General features: G+C 39.0%; 1 protein-coding gene across 2 annotated transcripts in view; it reads left to right on the top strand.

The window, feature by feature from the left end:
* The window catches only part of FUT9 (fucosyltransferase 9), a 65,032-nt gene that overhangs the window by 28,689 nt on the left and 19,902 nt on the right, over positions 1–16,441 (top strand). Inside the window, exon 1 of one of the 2 annotated variants that reach the window (XM_014057167.2) lies at positions 16,136–16,193. The exons of the other annotated variant lie outside the window; for it this stretch is intronic. Within the exon in view, the coding sequence (XP_013912642.1) occupies positions 16,160–16,193 (34 nt within the window). The 5' untranslated portion in view covers positions 16,136–16,159. Of the gene's footprint in view, positions 1–16,135; positions 16,194–16,441 lie in introns of those variants that run through there. 2 annotated transcript variants of the gene reach the window in all.

Genomic DNA, 16,441 nt, shown 5'->3' with positions numbered 1-16,441 from the left:
CTCTCCCAGAAAAGTTATGGTGAAGCAATATGGGTTTTATATAGGTACTACTGGATTAAACAGGAAAACTCTAAAATGTGAATTGATATTGGTGAAGACTGGGAAAAAAATAAGACCAGTGTTATGAAACCAAGAGGAATATCAGGTTTGTTAGGATGTTATCTGACATGCCAGCTGCCAGGTCTTCTACTGTGTGTATAATATTGTAGCAGTGACGTGTGGTGAGGTTTATGGCTGGTGAGGCAAGCAGGCAAAAGCCGCCCTATGTCGGACACAGCAGCAGGGCGTTCGGACGCCCTGGTGCTGTGTCCACCATAGAGCAGGAAGCATCCCACTCTATGGCAGACATGGCGCCAGGGCTTTAAAGCCCTGCCACTGTGTCCCTCTTTAAAGCCCTGCCACTGTGTCCGACATAGGGCGGCTTTTGCCTGCTTGCCTCACCAGCCATAAACCTCACCGCCCTGCCGCTGTGTCCGACATAGAGCGGGATGTGTCCCACCTCTATGGCGGACATGGCAGCAGGGCTTTAAAGCCCCAGCACCATGTCTGCCATAGAGCGGGATGTGTCCCACTCTACGACAGAAACGGTGCCAGGGTGTCCGAACGCCCTGCCGCTGTGTCCAACATAGGGCAATTTTTGCCCGCTTGCCTCACCAGCCATAAACCTTACTGCCCTGCCGCTGTGTCTGCCATAGAGGAAAAACTTCCTTAGACCAACGGAAGATTTTAAAAGCAGAGAGGATTTCAACTCTCCTCTTGTCTGCCATGATGAAAATGTAAAAATGTAAAAAGAAAAAGGCAAGACCTGCTGAAGTCAGGCTGGGTTAGCTGCTGCCAGAGTCCCCAATAGATGACTCTGCTTAACTGTTTTTAAATAAGCCTCTAAAAAAGTGCCCTCTACAGGAGGAGGCGAGAGAACCATGTGCCTCATCTACATAAGGAATTTTTCGGCTTTTAACCCTTGCTTAACTCTGCTCGAGTTTTCATATAGACTAAATGAGGCACGTGGTTCTCCCGCCTCCTCCTGTAGAGGGCACTTTTTAGAGGCTTTTTTATACAGTTAAGCACTAAGCAGAGTCATCCATTGTGACTCTGGCAGCAACTACCTCAGCCTTTTTCCTTTTAATTTTTCTTTTCTTTTCATGATGACAGTGGTGAGGCCCTGCCTCCCCTGACTGCACGTCACTGCATTGTAGTGTAACTGACCTTGTAAAATAACTTCTTGTGAAGTAGCAACTTTGCCATAGATCTTTCATTTTATATCTAGTTTGTTAACTTAACTGTAATAAACTTGATATCTAGTTTGTCTATGTCTGTTTTGAAGAAGGAACCAAATACTAAAAATACCAGAAGTACTATACCAGTACTATACTAATACCAGAAATACCAGAAATACTAAGAAGTACTCAAGTACTCCAACTTTAAAAATAACAATGACCACAACTCTATCTTTAAATAAAGTTTTCACAGAAAAGCAATAATGCTATTTAATTTATATTTCAAACAGAAATTGAAACAAGTCAGAATCATTTTTCATCTTATGTACTACATATCTGTATATGAACTACACATTCAGTAATATGTTCCAGAGTTTAAAGATATAATGTGATACTCCAGAGCAGGGCTGTGGTTAAAGCAAATTATAAATCCAACCCACAGGACTTACATAGAATATTATTAAACCACGCAGGCCTTGGATATATGGTACTATAACAAAAGAAATAATATTAAAGTGAGTTATTTCATAAATAAGTTTTGTTCTAAATATCCAGCAATTTTTTTGGCAATAAACAAATATTTAATTCAAATGATAATAAGGTGAAGTAAGATTATAGAAAATTTAGGCAAATGAATGGGTGGTTTGCATTAATTTTTTTAAAAATGAACTTGACTCTTAGCATATGAATGCAGTGACAATTATTGTTGAAATTGATTAATTTGAGCATATTTAATGTATGTTTCAACTGTAGTGATTTAGAATGCTTTTTCCTTGATACACTTATGAAGTGTATTGTACTTGTAAGTTTCTTATAAGACTCAAGTATCTGAACTCAAAATGGGTTTGTTATTTGTTGGTTGCTAATATCAACTTAGAGGGGGGAAAAGCTTATAAAAAATTACAGATTCAGAACTAGTAATTTATTGAACTGAAGAACTAAGCTTGTGCTTCAGCATCTTTTAATTTGACTGACCAGCAACTTAATAGCTGATCTGATAGAGTTGGGTCATTGGTGAAACATACTATTATGTTATACATTGGAATCTTACAAATTAAATTTTCATAATAATCCTGATAGTGATACCTGATCTACATCAAATCCCCCAACAATCCAAGCAATATTATTTTAAAATAGAACTGCAACCTTGATTGGATTTTTAATATGGACAGTTGGAAGGATTTCAACTAAAGGTTGAATAATTTTCATGGATATTTTAATTTATGTTCCACATTAATATTCTGATTATTCCCTGAACAAAAGTGTTTACCGTTTTAGTTAAAATGTTCTGATGCATTTTTTTTTAAAGATTTTCTCAGGCAGTTTACACACTTTTGATTCAACATTAATCTCCATGTTAAGGGGAGAAAGAAAAGAGAGGATCCTTCATGAAAATAATGCAAAAATGATTATTTCTCTGAATTTTTAAAAAGACAATGGATAAAATTATTTATTTTATAACTGTACAGAACATATACGAGATGTTATTTGATGTTAACTAGAAATTAAATATGCTTGTTTGATACAAAACACATAAATATAGATCAAATTAAGACTTGATCAAAAAGTTTATGTACACTCAGAACCAAAATACACCTTCCTTTATATGATGGAGTATACACAGGATCTGATTTTGTTCAGAAATACTAGTCACCTATAATTAATGCTGCAAAACATTAATGCAAATGTAGCATGTGATTAGGTTTTGGGGTAAGTTTGGGGGATGAAACTAATAAAAATATGATGCATTGTTATTAACGTATGTAACCTATGTTTCATTCATATTTTTCAAGTACAGACATCAGCATGTTTCAGGGGTGGGTTCCTGCCAGTTCTAACCTCTTCTATAGAACCGGTTCCAGCTCCCTCCCTCCACCCATCCTCACATAATCAAGATGAAGAGCGAGAGGAGGAATTCTGGGAGTTGAAGTCCACAAGTCTTAAAGCTGTCAAGTTTGAACACCCCTGGGTTTTTTTTTCTAAAGTGTTAGGGGTGCAAGGCTCTTGTAACTTAAGAGCTTTAAGACTCGCGTGCTTCAAATGCCAGAGTTTCTTAGCCAACATTTTGGTTGCTAAGCAAGAGCGTTGTTAAGTGAGTTTCACCACATTTTACATGTTGGCCACATCCACCCGGTCACATGGCTGGCAAGCCACTCCCACTCGGTCACATGGCTGGCAATCCACTCCCACCCAGTCACATTACCAGCAAGCCACTCCCACAAAGCAGGTCACATCTACAGAAGAGGTTCTAAAAAAATTTGAAACCCACCACTGGCATGTTTATACTATTACATTACACTATATTGAATTGTACAAAGCTAAAGCAGAGTTATTCAATATGAGTAATACAACCATACAGATAGTATTCAGTCCAGTATATAATTATCTGAAAATAAGCTTAACTGAATTAGATGCTTATTTCAGAATCTCTTTGAAATCTTAAATAGTATTCAAATTCTGTTTATGCACATTTTAAAGAACAGCAACATATGAGGTGCTGTCTGAGCTTGCTTGTTTTCTTGCAAGCATTTCGTTATCCAAACTAGGTAACATCTTCAGTGTGTGGGTAATGAAACATCTGCAAAAAAGAAAAAAAAGCTCAGAGAGCACCAAGGATCCCCTCATGTCAACCCTAAAGCTAAAAATATTCTCCTCTATTAACAGTAACATATATTTGACATTTTTATTTGTTTTTAAGTGCCTTAAAAGAACCAGTAACAATGAAAAGAGTAATCGTTTTTTATTTCACTCTTTAAAATTAGAGGGCTGTTTATTTGTATTCAGGTAATTTCATTAGCTTGTTCTACTAGTCAGTAGATAAAATTCTTCAGGTTTCCAGGAACAACAGTATTTGCTTGTGAATAGATACCATAGACAAGCTATCTTTTGTTTGGAGATGGTTCAGTCAGTTAAAAAAAAAGACAAAATAATGAACCATCAGCTTAATTTTTAGTAAATATCCCTGATTTCCTTTTGTTAAAAATAAAGGATCAGTCATGGGAACTATGAAACAAGAAGACAACCAGCAGCAATGTGGACGGACTCAGTTACAGTGGTGATGAGTGCGCCATTAGGAAACCTGAAAGAACAGATTAGGGATTAATCATCATGGAGAAACTCTATCCCTGTAGTTGCTAGGAGTTGAAAACCATTTGATGGCACACAAGCAGAAGAGGTGGAGCTGAACTGTACTATTGGTGTTCTATGGCTTGCAGAAGTTAAAGGATTTTTTTACACGTACAGATAGTCCTTGATTTAAGACCAGTTGCTTAGCAAATGTTTGAAATTTATGATGGACCTCCCAAAAAGTACTTACGAACCAGAATTGAAGTTACAATGCCACCACCATTCCCGCAGTCACACTATCACATTTTGGACTTTTTGAACTGATCTCATTTATAGACATTTGCAGCATCATGTGACCATGTGACCATGATTTATGACATTTTTTCCTGAAAACCAGCATTTATTTCTGATTACCAGCTTTAAAAAACGGCCATTGTGAACAATTCATTGTCCAGTGGAAGAGAGGGAGTGGTCACGTGTGGGTATTCTCAAAGCCTGATTGGTCCAAAGACTGAGAGTAAAATTCTTAAATGCTTCCTTCTATCCTTGCCTAGTTTCCTCTCAGTCTGTTGGTCCAAGCACTGGTTTGAGTTGATTTAGGTAGGAAATTGTCATTCATTCATTCATTCTTTCTGCATAATTTTGGCTAATTGGAGATTCTAAATTCATTCTTTGATATTTACTGCTGAGGCCCCAGGGTCAGTTGTTCTTCCTCGCATGGTCGGGGAGAGCCCTGTAGAGCGTTCATCCTCCCCTCTGCAGGTAGGGAGCCTACTCTCCTATCCCTGGGTCAGCGGGGGTGTTCGAGCTCCTTTGCAGCCTCAAGGGTGTCCCTTTCTTCAGAGGTGATTTGCCGGGGGGAGGTTGAATTAACTTAAAGAGCCTCCATGCGCACGGAGAAGCCTCCAACGGAGCTGCCGCTTTAAATTTGGGCGGCTTCCGCATGACGCGCCTCGTTTGAATCGAAGGGATAGGGGGCCTAGGGGAGTGCATACTGCATTGAAACTGGAGTCAGAGGAGAGGAGCCCAGAGGCATGGCTTCAGATTCAACCCAGTCTCGAGGCCAATTGGCTGTGACAATACCATCACTGGCCCATCCTGCGAACACCTCTTAAAATAACAGTTCAGGTAAGACCAACTGTCATTTTAGCATTTCAATTCTATGGCTGCTTTTTATACTATTTTGCCTAAAACACTTTTCTGTGAGATGGGCAGCTATATAAATATGTTGAAAGAATAAATAAATTTGTGCCTAGAAACATAGGCAATAAAGATATCTCCAAAATATTTTGAACTAATAAATGAATTGTATATTTTTCTCATACATCTTTTATACTTACCGTGTTTCCCCGAAAATAAGACAGGGTCTTATTTTATTTTGACCCACGAAATATGGCCTTGGTCTTATTATCGAGGGGGGGATGTCTTATTATTTTGGGGATGCAGGAGGCAGCAAGCATGGGACTGCATGTCCTGTTGCCCCTATCGCCTCCCATCCCTGTTCTTTGAGATGACCGAGCAGCTGGCCGGCACTGCTCTGATGTGTCCTGTCACCACCCTGCATCAGGTTGGGCTTTCTTTGTGAGGGGGACAATCTGGGGAGTGAGAGATTTAGGAAGCCTGGGTTGGCATGGGGCAGTTTCTCCAGTGAAGTGTCTGATTCTTCCCCAGGTGTGAGCGTTTTGCCTCCTCTCTGCCCTGACTTGGAAGCTGCAGAGGAAGCCTGCCATACCCAGTGAGGATGGGAGAAGAGATGACAAGAGAAGCCACATCTCACTCCACGCCTCTCAATTCTCCCCCTCCCCACCTGCCACTCCTCTCGCTAAAGAGATGGTGGGGAAGGGAAGCAGACTGAATTCTGTTAGCATTGGGGCTGGGTGGGAGGAGTTGGGCTGTAAGACACGCGTCCTACCCAAGACTTGCAGCTCCATTGTGTTTCTTGCTGTTTTGTCCAGGGAAGCACCCTGTAAAAAGAATCTTGTGAGTTCAACTTCCCTGGACAAAACAGTGAGGAACACGATGGAGCTGCAAGTCTCGGGTAGGACGCATGTCTCACAGACCAACTCCTCCCACCCTGCCCCAATGCTAACAGAATCCAGGCTGCTTCCCTTTCCCACCGTCTCTTTAGCAACACGGGTGGCAGGTGGGATGGGGGAGAAGTGAGAGGTGTGGAGCCAGACATGGCTCCTCTTGCTGCCACTTCTTCTCCCCCCCCCCCACCGGGCATGGCAGGCTTCCTCTGCCACTTAAAGCCAAAGCAGAGAGATGATGAAGGGTGAAATGTTCACCCCTGGATATGAATCAGATGCTTCACTGGAGAAACGGAACCACACCAGCCCAAGCTTCCTAATCTCTTGCTCCCCAGATTGTCTGCCTTGCAAAGAAAGCCCAACCCGATGCAAACACCGCCTCCAGCCACCTCTTCATCCTGGTGAAACTACGTTTTGAAAGGATGATCTGCAGGGAGCGGGATTTCCTGCACATTTGCAGCGGCGTTTCCTCACAGGGTTTATCCCGATGTCCCAGGTGCGAAGCAACATCCTGTAAAGGAAGGCATGGAAATCCATACAACTGGAGATGTCAGAAGAAGCCTTGTGAGAAGATGCCGCTGCTGATGTGCAGGAAATCTCTCTACCCCCTCCCCACCTTCATATAGTCTTGTGGGCTGGCTGGAAAGGTCTTCAATGAACTTCCCGCTGTCTGTGTCTCTGCAGGCAGCAGTGTCGGCAACATCTCCTCGCAGGACTCATTCTTCCTTCTCTCTGGCTGATTCTCAAATATTTTCAAGGAAAACACTGCCAAGAGAGGGAAGTATCTCTTCTCCCTTGCCAAACTGCATGTAGGCGTAACGTTTCACAAAGCTCCTTAATCCACGGCTTCTCGCCTCCCTCACTTTGATGTTTCCATTTTAAAATTAATAGCCAATTACTGTAGATGTGTTCAGATGAAATGTATGGAAATGATAACTCTTCATTTCAAAGTAAATTACCCTGGATACTGTTAGTTCTCACTTGATGACCATTTGTTCAGAGAGTGTTTGAAAGTATACCAGTGCTGAATGAATTATGATCTGTATCCAAAGCTACATCATTGCAGTTCTCCCACAGTCACCTGACTGCAGTCTGGCCACTTGGCAACCCGTTCACACTTTTTGACTGGATGCCAAGTGCCCCACAATTATGTGCTTGTCATTTGCAATCTTCCCTGCTGGCTTCCCCAGAAAGTCAATGGAGAAGCCAGTAGGGTAGATTGCAAGCTGCTTCCACCTGCCCAGTAGGCACTCTCTGGTATCTGGGGACTTGCTAAAAAATCCACGCAAGGTTTTGCAGTACAGGGCATCAGCTCTTGACTCTGCAGGCTGGCTGCAAATGCCTCATCCTACAAACACTCTGCCAAAATCCTGCTTGAATTTCAGGACAGATCATTTTCAACCAGCCTCTTTGAAAAGGCTGCCTGCTGGAAAGATTCAGAGTTGTGTCTTTCCAGTGAGCAGCTATAGGAGAGCAAAAGGGTTCTCTGCCTGAGGGATTTGGCCATACACTGGGCGGATCATTCTAATAGGCAGCTCCTTAAGGCAAAAGGGCTGCCCATGGAGGACTTTGGTTCTGTGGAGCTGAGTGAGTCCCGCTTTTGCTTCATTTGTTTTATGACCTTGGAAATTGTGTAATGACTGCAACTAGGAGTTCCAGGATGTTGAGCGAAGCAGTCACATGAAATCTCACTTAACAAATGCTTCACTCAACAAGCAAAGATTCTGGTCTTAATTGTGGTTATAAGTTGAGAATACTTTACTGCATAAGTTGCAGTATACTTTACTGCAAAGTAATGGAACCATTATCACACTAATAGTGTCTCACCTTCAATGCATACTTTAACATTTTCATTTATATACTCTTGTAGTAAAAAAAAATCCTGCCTGTACTTAACTTAAATCTGATTTCGAGAGAAATTTCTTTATGTGTAAAAAAGGAAATTAAATAGGGCTGATGTTATATGTGTCCAATAAGAAGTAGGAAATGGACTCAATATTCCTTCACTGTTTGCCGAGGTGGCACAGTGGGTAGAGTGCAGTACTGCAGGCTACTTCAGCTGACTGTTATCTGCAGTTCGGCGGTTCTAATCTCACCAGGCTCAAGGTTAACTCAGCCTTCCATCCTTCCGAGGTGGGTAAAATGAGCACCCAGACTGTTGGGGGCAATATGCTGACTTTGTAAACTGCTTAGAGAGGGCTGAAAGCCCTATGAAGCGGTATATAAGTCTAATTGCTATTGCTATTGCTATTGCCAAGCAGAAGTATAAGATATTGATTATGTAAGGAGTGCAGCCAAGTAGATGTTATTGATTTTTTTTTCATCATCAGATTTTAATTTTTTTCTTTTAGAACACTGGCAATCCTTTATTTTTTAAATCATTCATGATTTTATTATTATAGAAAGTCATCCACTTATATATTTGTTTTATCTGGACTATGGGTAACATTAAGGGACTGTTTTCATATGTGTGTGAGCCATGAAAAAAAGTCAGTTAGTGTGGATAGAATCCATATTGTAAGCCATGATGTTCACTAAAAAGATTTATGTCTTGAATTGATATTGCAGTCACAGAGAGCTATGAAATGCTAAATGGTAATCAAGTGATAAGACTGAATCATCTTGGGGGAGCACAAAATTTTGTTTTTTATTCAGTCATTATAAAAATAATTTTGATCTATATCTTCTGGAGTTACATAAATTGTACAACAGAATATTGAGCGTGAGCAGTCTGGAGAATTGCAACAAGCAAATATGTGCATATGGTACAAATGTTTAATAAAGTTCACTACTTTTGTGAAGATGAAGATAAGAACTGGATTTCCATATAGAAAACATAAACATGGTTTATTTTCTGTGACATATTTAAAGCCAAGTAGATGGTACTGATGAAAGTGAAATCATTTGTTCTTTTTGAACTTGGTTGTTTGCCAACTTTTCATTATCCAACTGATTAATATCTTCCGGGATAATAAATATTGAGTTTGTTCCCTGTTTAATGTACAGTAGCTTGCCCTATTGGTGAGGAATGTGGTTTTTTTTCCCCTTGGTAGTTCCTTGATTAGCCTGTTTTCTGCTTTATTGCTTGACTGGTGTTTATCTGGGTTTTCACTGCTAGACGATTTTTTCCGGTTTTTGGTTTCCTTCCTGGCTTTTTATTACCTCTTTTGAATGGTGTAAATAGATTTGTTTCTATATATCTGTTTGCTTATTTCTATGTGCATAGACTAACCAAATCCAAAAACACTAGATAATTCCTGGAATCTTGGCATCTAGACCACTGGTGAAATACATTTATTTTTTTTACTACTGGTTCTGTGGCCGTGGCTTGGTGGGCTGCAAAATCTCCATTCCCTCCCCACTCCTGGAGAAAGGATATTGCAAAAGCTCTATTCCCTCCCCACTCTGGAGCCAGCCAGAGGTGGTATTTGCTGGTTTTCTGAACTACTCAAAATTTCCGCTACTGTTTCTCCAGAACCTGCTGCATTTCATCCCTGAACTAGGCTAGTAAGGCACCAGTAAACACATTGTGTTAAATAGTAGATAATTTAACTGGTATGTTGGAGAATTGAAAAATTTAATATATTCTGATTCTTTCTTTAGCCAACTTCTCTTTCCCCTTCCCCATCCCAGAGGCATTTATGGGAGATGAGAAAAGTGGGAGAAAAGTGTAGATGTCAGCCACAACTATTTAATGAAGATCTTTTCAGTTGTATTACTTACATTGCATTAAAAAGGAGTGAGGTTTGAATATGACTTTGAAATTAAATATTAGAATAGTTCCCATGTTTTGATTCTTTACCAAAAATATGATAAAAATAGGATGAATTTGAAGATTGTACCTAAAGGGAACTAGAAGAAATTAATGATTACAATTAAAGGAGAAAAATATTTAAAATCAACTTAATACTGAATGGAGCAAGATACCTTCAATTTGGATGATAGAAGAATCATTGAGAATGATGGATTCAGAAGTTTATTTTAAAAATGTCTGTTATTATAGATAGATGATATGTAAGTATCATCTATCTATAATACAAAGGAAACAAAGGCAAGACAAGATTGAATTTGATTTGAAAGTAGATTTTAAAATGACAGCCTACAATAATAATATGGAAAAAGTTAATATACTGGCTATAAAAATAAAACTGTTTGATGTTGTAATAATTAAATGAGATATATAAATAAAAAGCCAAAAAAGTAATTGGATTTAGAAAAGAGACTTGTTAAAGTATTGAAGGATTTACCGAAACCGAACAAAGAAAACAAATCAAAATAAATCTATTTCTAGGAAATTATTTGAAAGATGGTTTATATGATCAAGGTTAAAATAGATATGTAGTTGCAGTATCTCTGCTAACCATTAATAAGACTTTAGTTCACTAGAAATGAATGACAGATTTTGTTTATAATTAAGAGTTTGAGATATGGGAAAATAGAGTATATATTGCATTTAAAAACTTATTAAAATTATTTATACTTGTGATGAAAGAAGAAATTTTGTTATATATTTTTCATTTTTTATTTCTTTTTTCTCTGCAATTTTTATTTTTTACCCTTTTACTTTTAATTTGTATTAGCTTTTATCTTTCCAATTGCAATCCTTAATAACATTATTTTAAAAAAGAACTACCATGTAGGTGGTACAAAGCTTCTGAAACAGTTGTGACTGGCTTCAAAGCAAGGGAGCAAGTAAAGTACTGTAGCTCTGAAATATTTAGTAGTTTTTGGTTCTTCAGTGTTCAAATATATTTTCTTAGGTGCAGGAATGGAACAGGAGGCTGCACAAGAAGTGCTGTGTATGAACCAGAGATGCGGTGTGGGTTTGGAAAGGGGTACTGGTAGGTGACATAGATCAGGGAAAGCATGTGAATGGGTGTCACTGGTCAGGGGAGCATATGGGAGATGGCATAGGCCAGGAAAGAGGTTCCTTCTCCCCTTCCCTTCTGCCCTTTCCTTTCTCAGCAAACAGATAAATGACTGCTGTTGGGGGGGGGGGAGATTGCAAGTCTAGCTGGGAAACTGTCATAGAATATTGAAATTGAAGATCATGTGACCCCACAAGAATGCAGCAGCAGCCAATAGCCCTGAAACAGCTGCAACCTTCCCAAATTTCATTCCTTTGGCAGTCATGGGGCCCAGATTTTGGACACATTCTGTAAGTTAGCCCATTTGAACTACCTTGGTTCAAAAATTGTTGCCCTATGATGCTGTGTGGCCCAGTTAAAGATCATGACAATGAAAGTTTAAATAAATATACAGATGGTAAATGATGACCAGGTTGACTGTATTGAGGTCCATTTTTAGATGATATACATTCCAAAATCAAGGGGGAAAAGAACAATCACCCCAATGTAATGCCAGTGTGTTATTGTGTACATAAATCGAATTATTCAGGGTGAATGACTTCTTTGTCCAGTGGCTACCTTGTTACATGTTCCATTAATGTACTTTATTCCTCATTGTAGCCGAGCTTTTTTTAACCTTGATGTAGAATTGAAAGCTCAGTTTTTAAAGGAAAAAAATGGTCAGGCTATCAAAAAATTACAAATTACACACTTTCCTTTGAGTAACATGTTACCTACCCATATACACACTAGAGAAAGTATCATGGGTGGAATATTTAATTACCATGATTCAAAAGCAACGGTGGGATCTGAAATTTTCTTTGAATTTACAAAATTCATACTTTTAGGAGATGGGGAAAGAAGTAGAGAAAAATTGAGTTAAATACGTTTATTCCCCTTTAAATCAAAATCCAGTAGCAGCAATCATAAAATTATATCTTTGGAAATTTCTTTGCAGTTGCTTGGAGGTTGAACTGGCCCATGTCTCCTTCTATTCTTTAAGTTGGTGACTATATAGTTAATTGATGATGTTCAATAATCCTTTATATGCCAGGAAACATTTTAAATATTATATTTTATTTAATAATGAAAATAATGAAGTTTCAACATGACATTTTAAGAGCTCATGACATTTTAAGAGCTCATGAATATGAACAAATTCTAGGAAATGTTAACTTCGGCGATAAATCATTATTTAATGTGATGGAAATCTATAGGCAATATTGTAATTTCCTGTTTTAAATTGTCAAGTTTACAATTGTCAAGTGATTAATATTTCTTTAGCATGTGTGAAAATTCTACTTTGAAAACATACTGGTAACATTTTATCAATCTGCGAAGAGTCAGTTAATAATAAAATTGAATCTTCCATTATTTTGCAAAAATGCAGTATAACTAATTTTAAAAAGGTCTTCATATTATCAATAATTCCTTTGAGATGTCATTTGTTAAAAGGCAAAGTTATGGCAGTGATTAGAAAACTGCACAGTTCCTTAGAGCTTGGCCATAAGAGATTACATTTTCATCTCATAAAGTATATAACCAATTTCGGTTGAACAAATGCAGTTTTTGTTTATTTTGTAATAGAGGAGACTGCTGCAGAGAGGAACTACCTGTTAAATGCCATGTCCTGTAATTGCCCCACATTCTTCATTCTCCAAGAGAGTCTGTATTGGTGTGGGGATTTCCTTTGGCTACAATTGGACACACCACAGCTTCGATGAAAGCTTTACACATCCCTTTATTACATTTCACACTTTCTCTAATACAAAGCTGCTGTCTTGGCTGAACAGGGCCAGTTTCACTCTCCCAGTTCTAATTATATGGCCTAGACATGATAAGGTGCTTAGGCTTTGACAAACTTAGTCGTTTTCTTTCTCTTTAGGGGATAAGTGCATGTAATCCTTTTCTCCTTCCAGATTTTCTTACACATATTTGGGGTTATGTACAGCCTCAGTTTGGTTGTTCTTTCTATACAACAAGACACAAGGCAAAGGTGCTGCTTACCTTCAAGCAATTCTCCAAGTGTTGTTCCTTTTTGTCGTTGCTCACATACAGTACAACCCCTCTAGATTACATCAGGACATTAGTAAGGCGAGAGGGCAAACCTGGATGATTATGGACATTGAAATATCCTTCAAAAGGTTAGGGTGTGGCTAAACAAGCCAGCTTGGAAGCCATCATGCCTATCAAGGAAATTCCAATCAGCTGGTTAGCCGAGTGTGGCTAGCCAGCTGATTGGAATTCGGGATTCTTGGAATTTGTTTTTACCTCCTGCCCCACAGATGCCCCTGAGATCTCCTTAGTACTGCCTGATGTCATTACCATCCATCTTCTTCCTAACAATTCCAAGAAAATGACTTTTCTATGAGGGCTAGACACATTTACAAAATTGCAAAATGTCGAAGAACTAGATTGGGAATATGTTTTCATGGAAGCCTACATCTGAAGTGAAGTTAATTTTGGGTGATCTTGGTTTACTACAGAAACCTGCAATGTATGGTAAATGTGGTTTACACTACGTTTGGCTTCATAGTCCATGTATAGTGGGGACAGCCTTTAGTTACTGGACAAATATCACATAATGGCTACCAATAGCTTTTATACACGTGTGTCCATTATTCCTTGAAAGGTAGCTCCAGAAAGAATCACTTAATTTGGAAGATGGGCTGTTTTGCCAGGCAGAAATGGTGTTTACATTGCTTGATTTTTGATATAAAATAATACGTCTATAAAAATTTCATCTGTTGTGAGAACTGAAGAAAAAATCTTGGTTCACTTATTTTGTATTGGCAGGTTAACATTGTGGACATAGGTTAACATCCTTTGCTTTCATAACTTCTCCAGATTACAATTTGTTCCCTAAATCATAACCAGAATGTTGGTTAAGACAAATAGTAGAGACATGAACAGGGGTGGGTTTCTCGCCCCGTTCCAACCGGTTCGGTTGGAACGAGGCCGGCGGCGTCCTCGCACACGCACGCGGCGTCCTCGCGCACGCACGTGGCGCGCGCATGCGTACTAGCATCTGCGCGATGCTCGAGCTGCTCCTGGAGGATCGCGCAGGCGCTGTATGCGTTCTGCGCATGCGTGGAAGTGCAGAATTCGTAAAAACCGGGTAAGGAGTGGGCGCGGGTATGGGGCACGCGCGGGCGCGCGGGGGGGGGCTTCGCCGTTCCCGGAAGTTACTTACTTCCGGGTTTGGCGACCAACCGGATCGCAGGGACCGGTGCGAACCGGTTGAAACCCACCCCTGGACATGAACCACATGAAAGGGGGGGAAAGCCCTATGCGAATGTTTTTGCCATCTGACTGTTGCTGTGACGTGTCTCTTCTGACCCTCTTGCTCCTCACACTTTTCCAGTATGCACAGTGTTTTTCTGAATCCTAAAATAGATGGCAATCTAGCAATAAATTTTAATAGTTTGAATTATATACGTGCACTCTGACTTTATTTAAACAAGATTTTAAGACTTAGCTGTTCCTCTGGGCCTTAAGTTAGACACTGTGTGGTATATTGATTGTTAGTTGATGTTATTTCAGAAATTGTTTTCCTCTTATCTCCTTCCTAGCTTTGAAAGAAGGCAATTGGCTCAAAAATCTCTCTAGTGACTTCTAGTTGGCTCAAATCAGAACTAGAACACAGCTTTCCCCAATTTTAGTTCTGTATCTTAACTAACACAACAAGCACAATTTATTTTCTGACTATCAGTTATAGGTTTGAACTGCATATATTGAACACTGTTGTATTTGAAGTGATGATTTGATTTGATGCTGCCCAATTCTAAATGATTCTAGGTGGGTCAAAATACACCAAACAATATAAGAACAAAGAAAATGAAAGAAAGTCAAGATGGCAAGCTACTTTTTCTGAAGTAGCTTGGAATAACTGGCTTTTCTCATTGTAGTATCTGAATTGAAAAGTTTGTGAATGCATTTCTTGTATAATTCTTAAATTCTGAACTGGATTCTAATTGTTTATTTGAGTGATTAGATCAATGTGTTCTAAAAGATATCATTTAACAATATTGTAGTCACCTGGTGGCATGAGATACCACTTAAGTATTACTTCCCCGCCTCCAGTTATGTATGCTGCAATTTCATGCTGACAATTTCTTCTTGGCATGGAAATATGTAAGAGAATATATAGCTCCTACTCTTCCTTTCTTTCCTATTCTTTACAAGCTATGGATTTATAATATTCATTGCAGGTCAGAATTGCAATCATGTAAATATTGGATGGGTTTTTAAATACTGGAATGTAGTATACAGATAGTCCTCAATTCACAACCATAATTGAGCCCAGAATTATGGTTGTAAGATGTGGCAGTTGTTAATAGGGTCTCATAATAGTGCCCAATTTTACAACCTTTCTGCAGCAGTATTAAATAGAGTTGTAACGAGAACACTGCAGTAGTTAAGCAATTCCTTGGTTTGCAATAGGTGGTTTTTGCAAGAAACCAAAGGTAAATGCCAGTTTCCAGCAAAAACTATCATAAACCGTCACATGATTGTGTGAGGCTACAAATGCAGCTTGGTTGTTGAGTGCTCAAAATGCAATCATATGACCATGGAGTGGGAGGCCATGAGAACCTCAAATCCAGTTCATAAGTAGCTCTGGGTAGGTTCATCATAAGTTTGAGTGGTTGCTAATCAACTAGTCATACGTCAATATTACTTGTATAGTAATAAGAACCATTGTTTCATGAATAAGTGATGTCAATTTCTATTTTGTACAATCTAAGGGTAACAAGACAAATAGTTGTAAAGTATCCAACACCCCAAATGGAGGAGGATTTGTCTGTCTGCTTATTTTAAAGAAAGGATGCTTGGGTTATGTAACTGAGATAGTGACAGTGGCCTATTACTGCTGTTCCAATTACCCACTACTCTGGATTGTAATTTTCATTTGTCTCCTCTTCTACAGGTGAGGGTACCATTGTCAACAATAGATTTCTAGAGGTTCTTTTAAAGGACTGCTTCAACTTCAGTTCAAAGAATGAGAATGCCTTGTTTCTCTGTTCAGCTTGGAGGTAAATAGTGGGTGAACGATTATTTGATTTATTTTTTGGCCACAATTATTTCAGAAACAGTCCTCAGATTGATGTTTAATCTATTTTTTGTTACCTGGAACTGTTTTACTCTATAACTCCTGAGGAAATGGACCATATCCTAAATTCTATTAACCTGACCACTGTTGATTAGATCGATCACACTGGTCCATGTAGAGTCAATGTGTGAAAAAGTAGTGCCATCTGTCATGATGTTGGAGGTAGTATAG

The sequence above is a fragment of the Thamnophis sirtalis genome, unplaced genomic scaffold (assembly GCF_051295495.1).
Source record: "Thamnophis sirtalis isolate CommonGarterSnake01/CBP01778 unplaced genomic scaffold, rThaSir2_p1.2 scaffold_6, whole genome shotgun sequence".
In the NCBI taxonomy this organism is placed as follows: Eukaryota; Metazoa; Chordata; class Lepidosauria; order Squamata; family Natricidae; genus Thamnophis; species Thamnophis sirtalis.
Note: the sequence above shows the minus strand (reverse complement) of the source record. Positions and strands in the feature narration are given on the sequence as shown.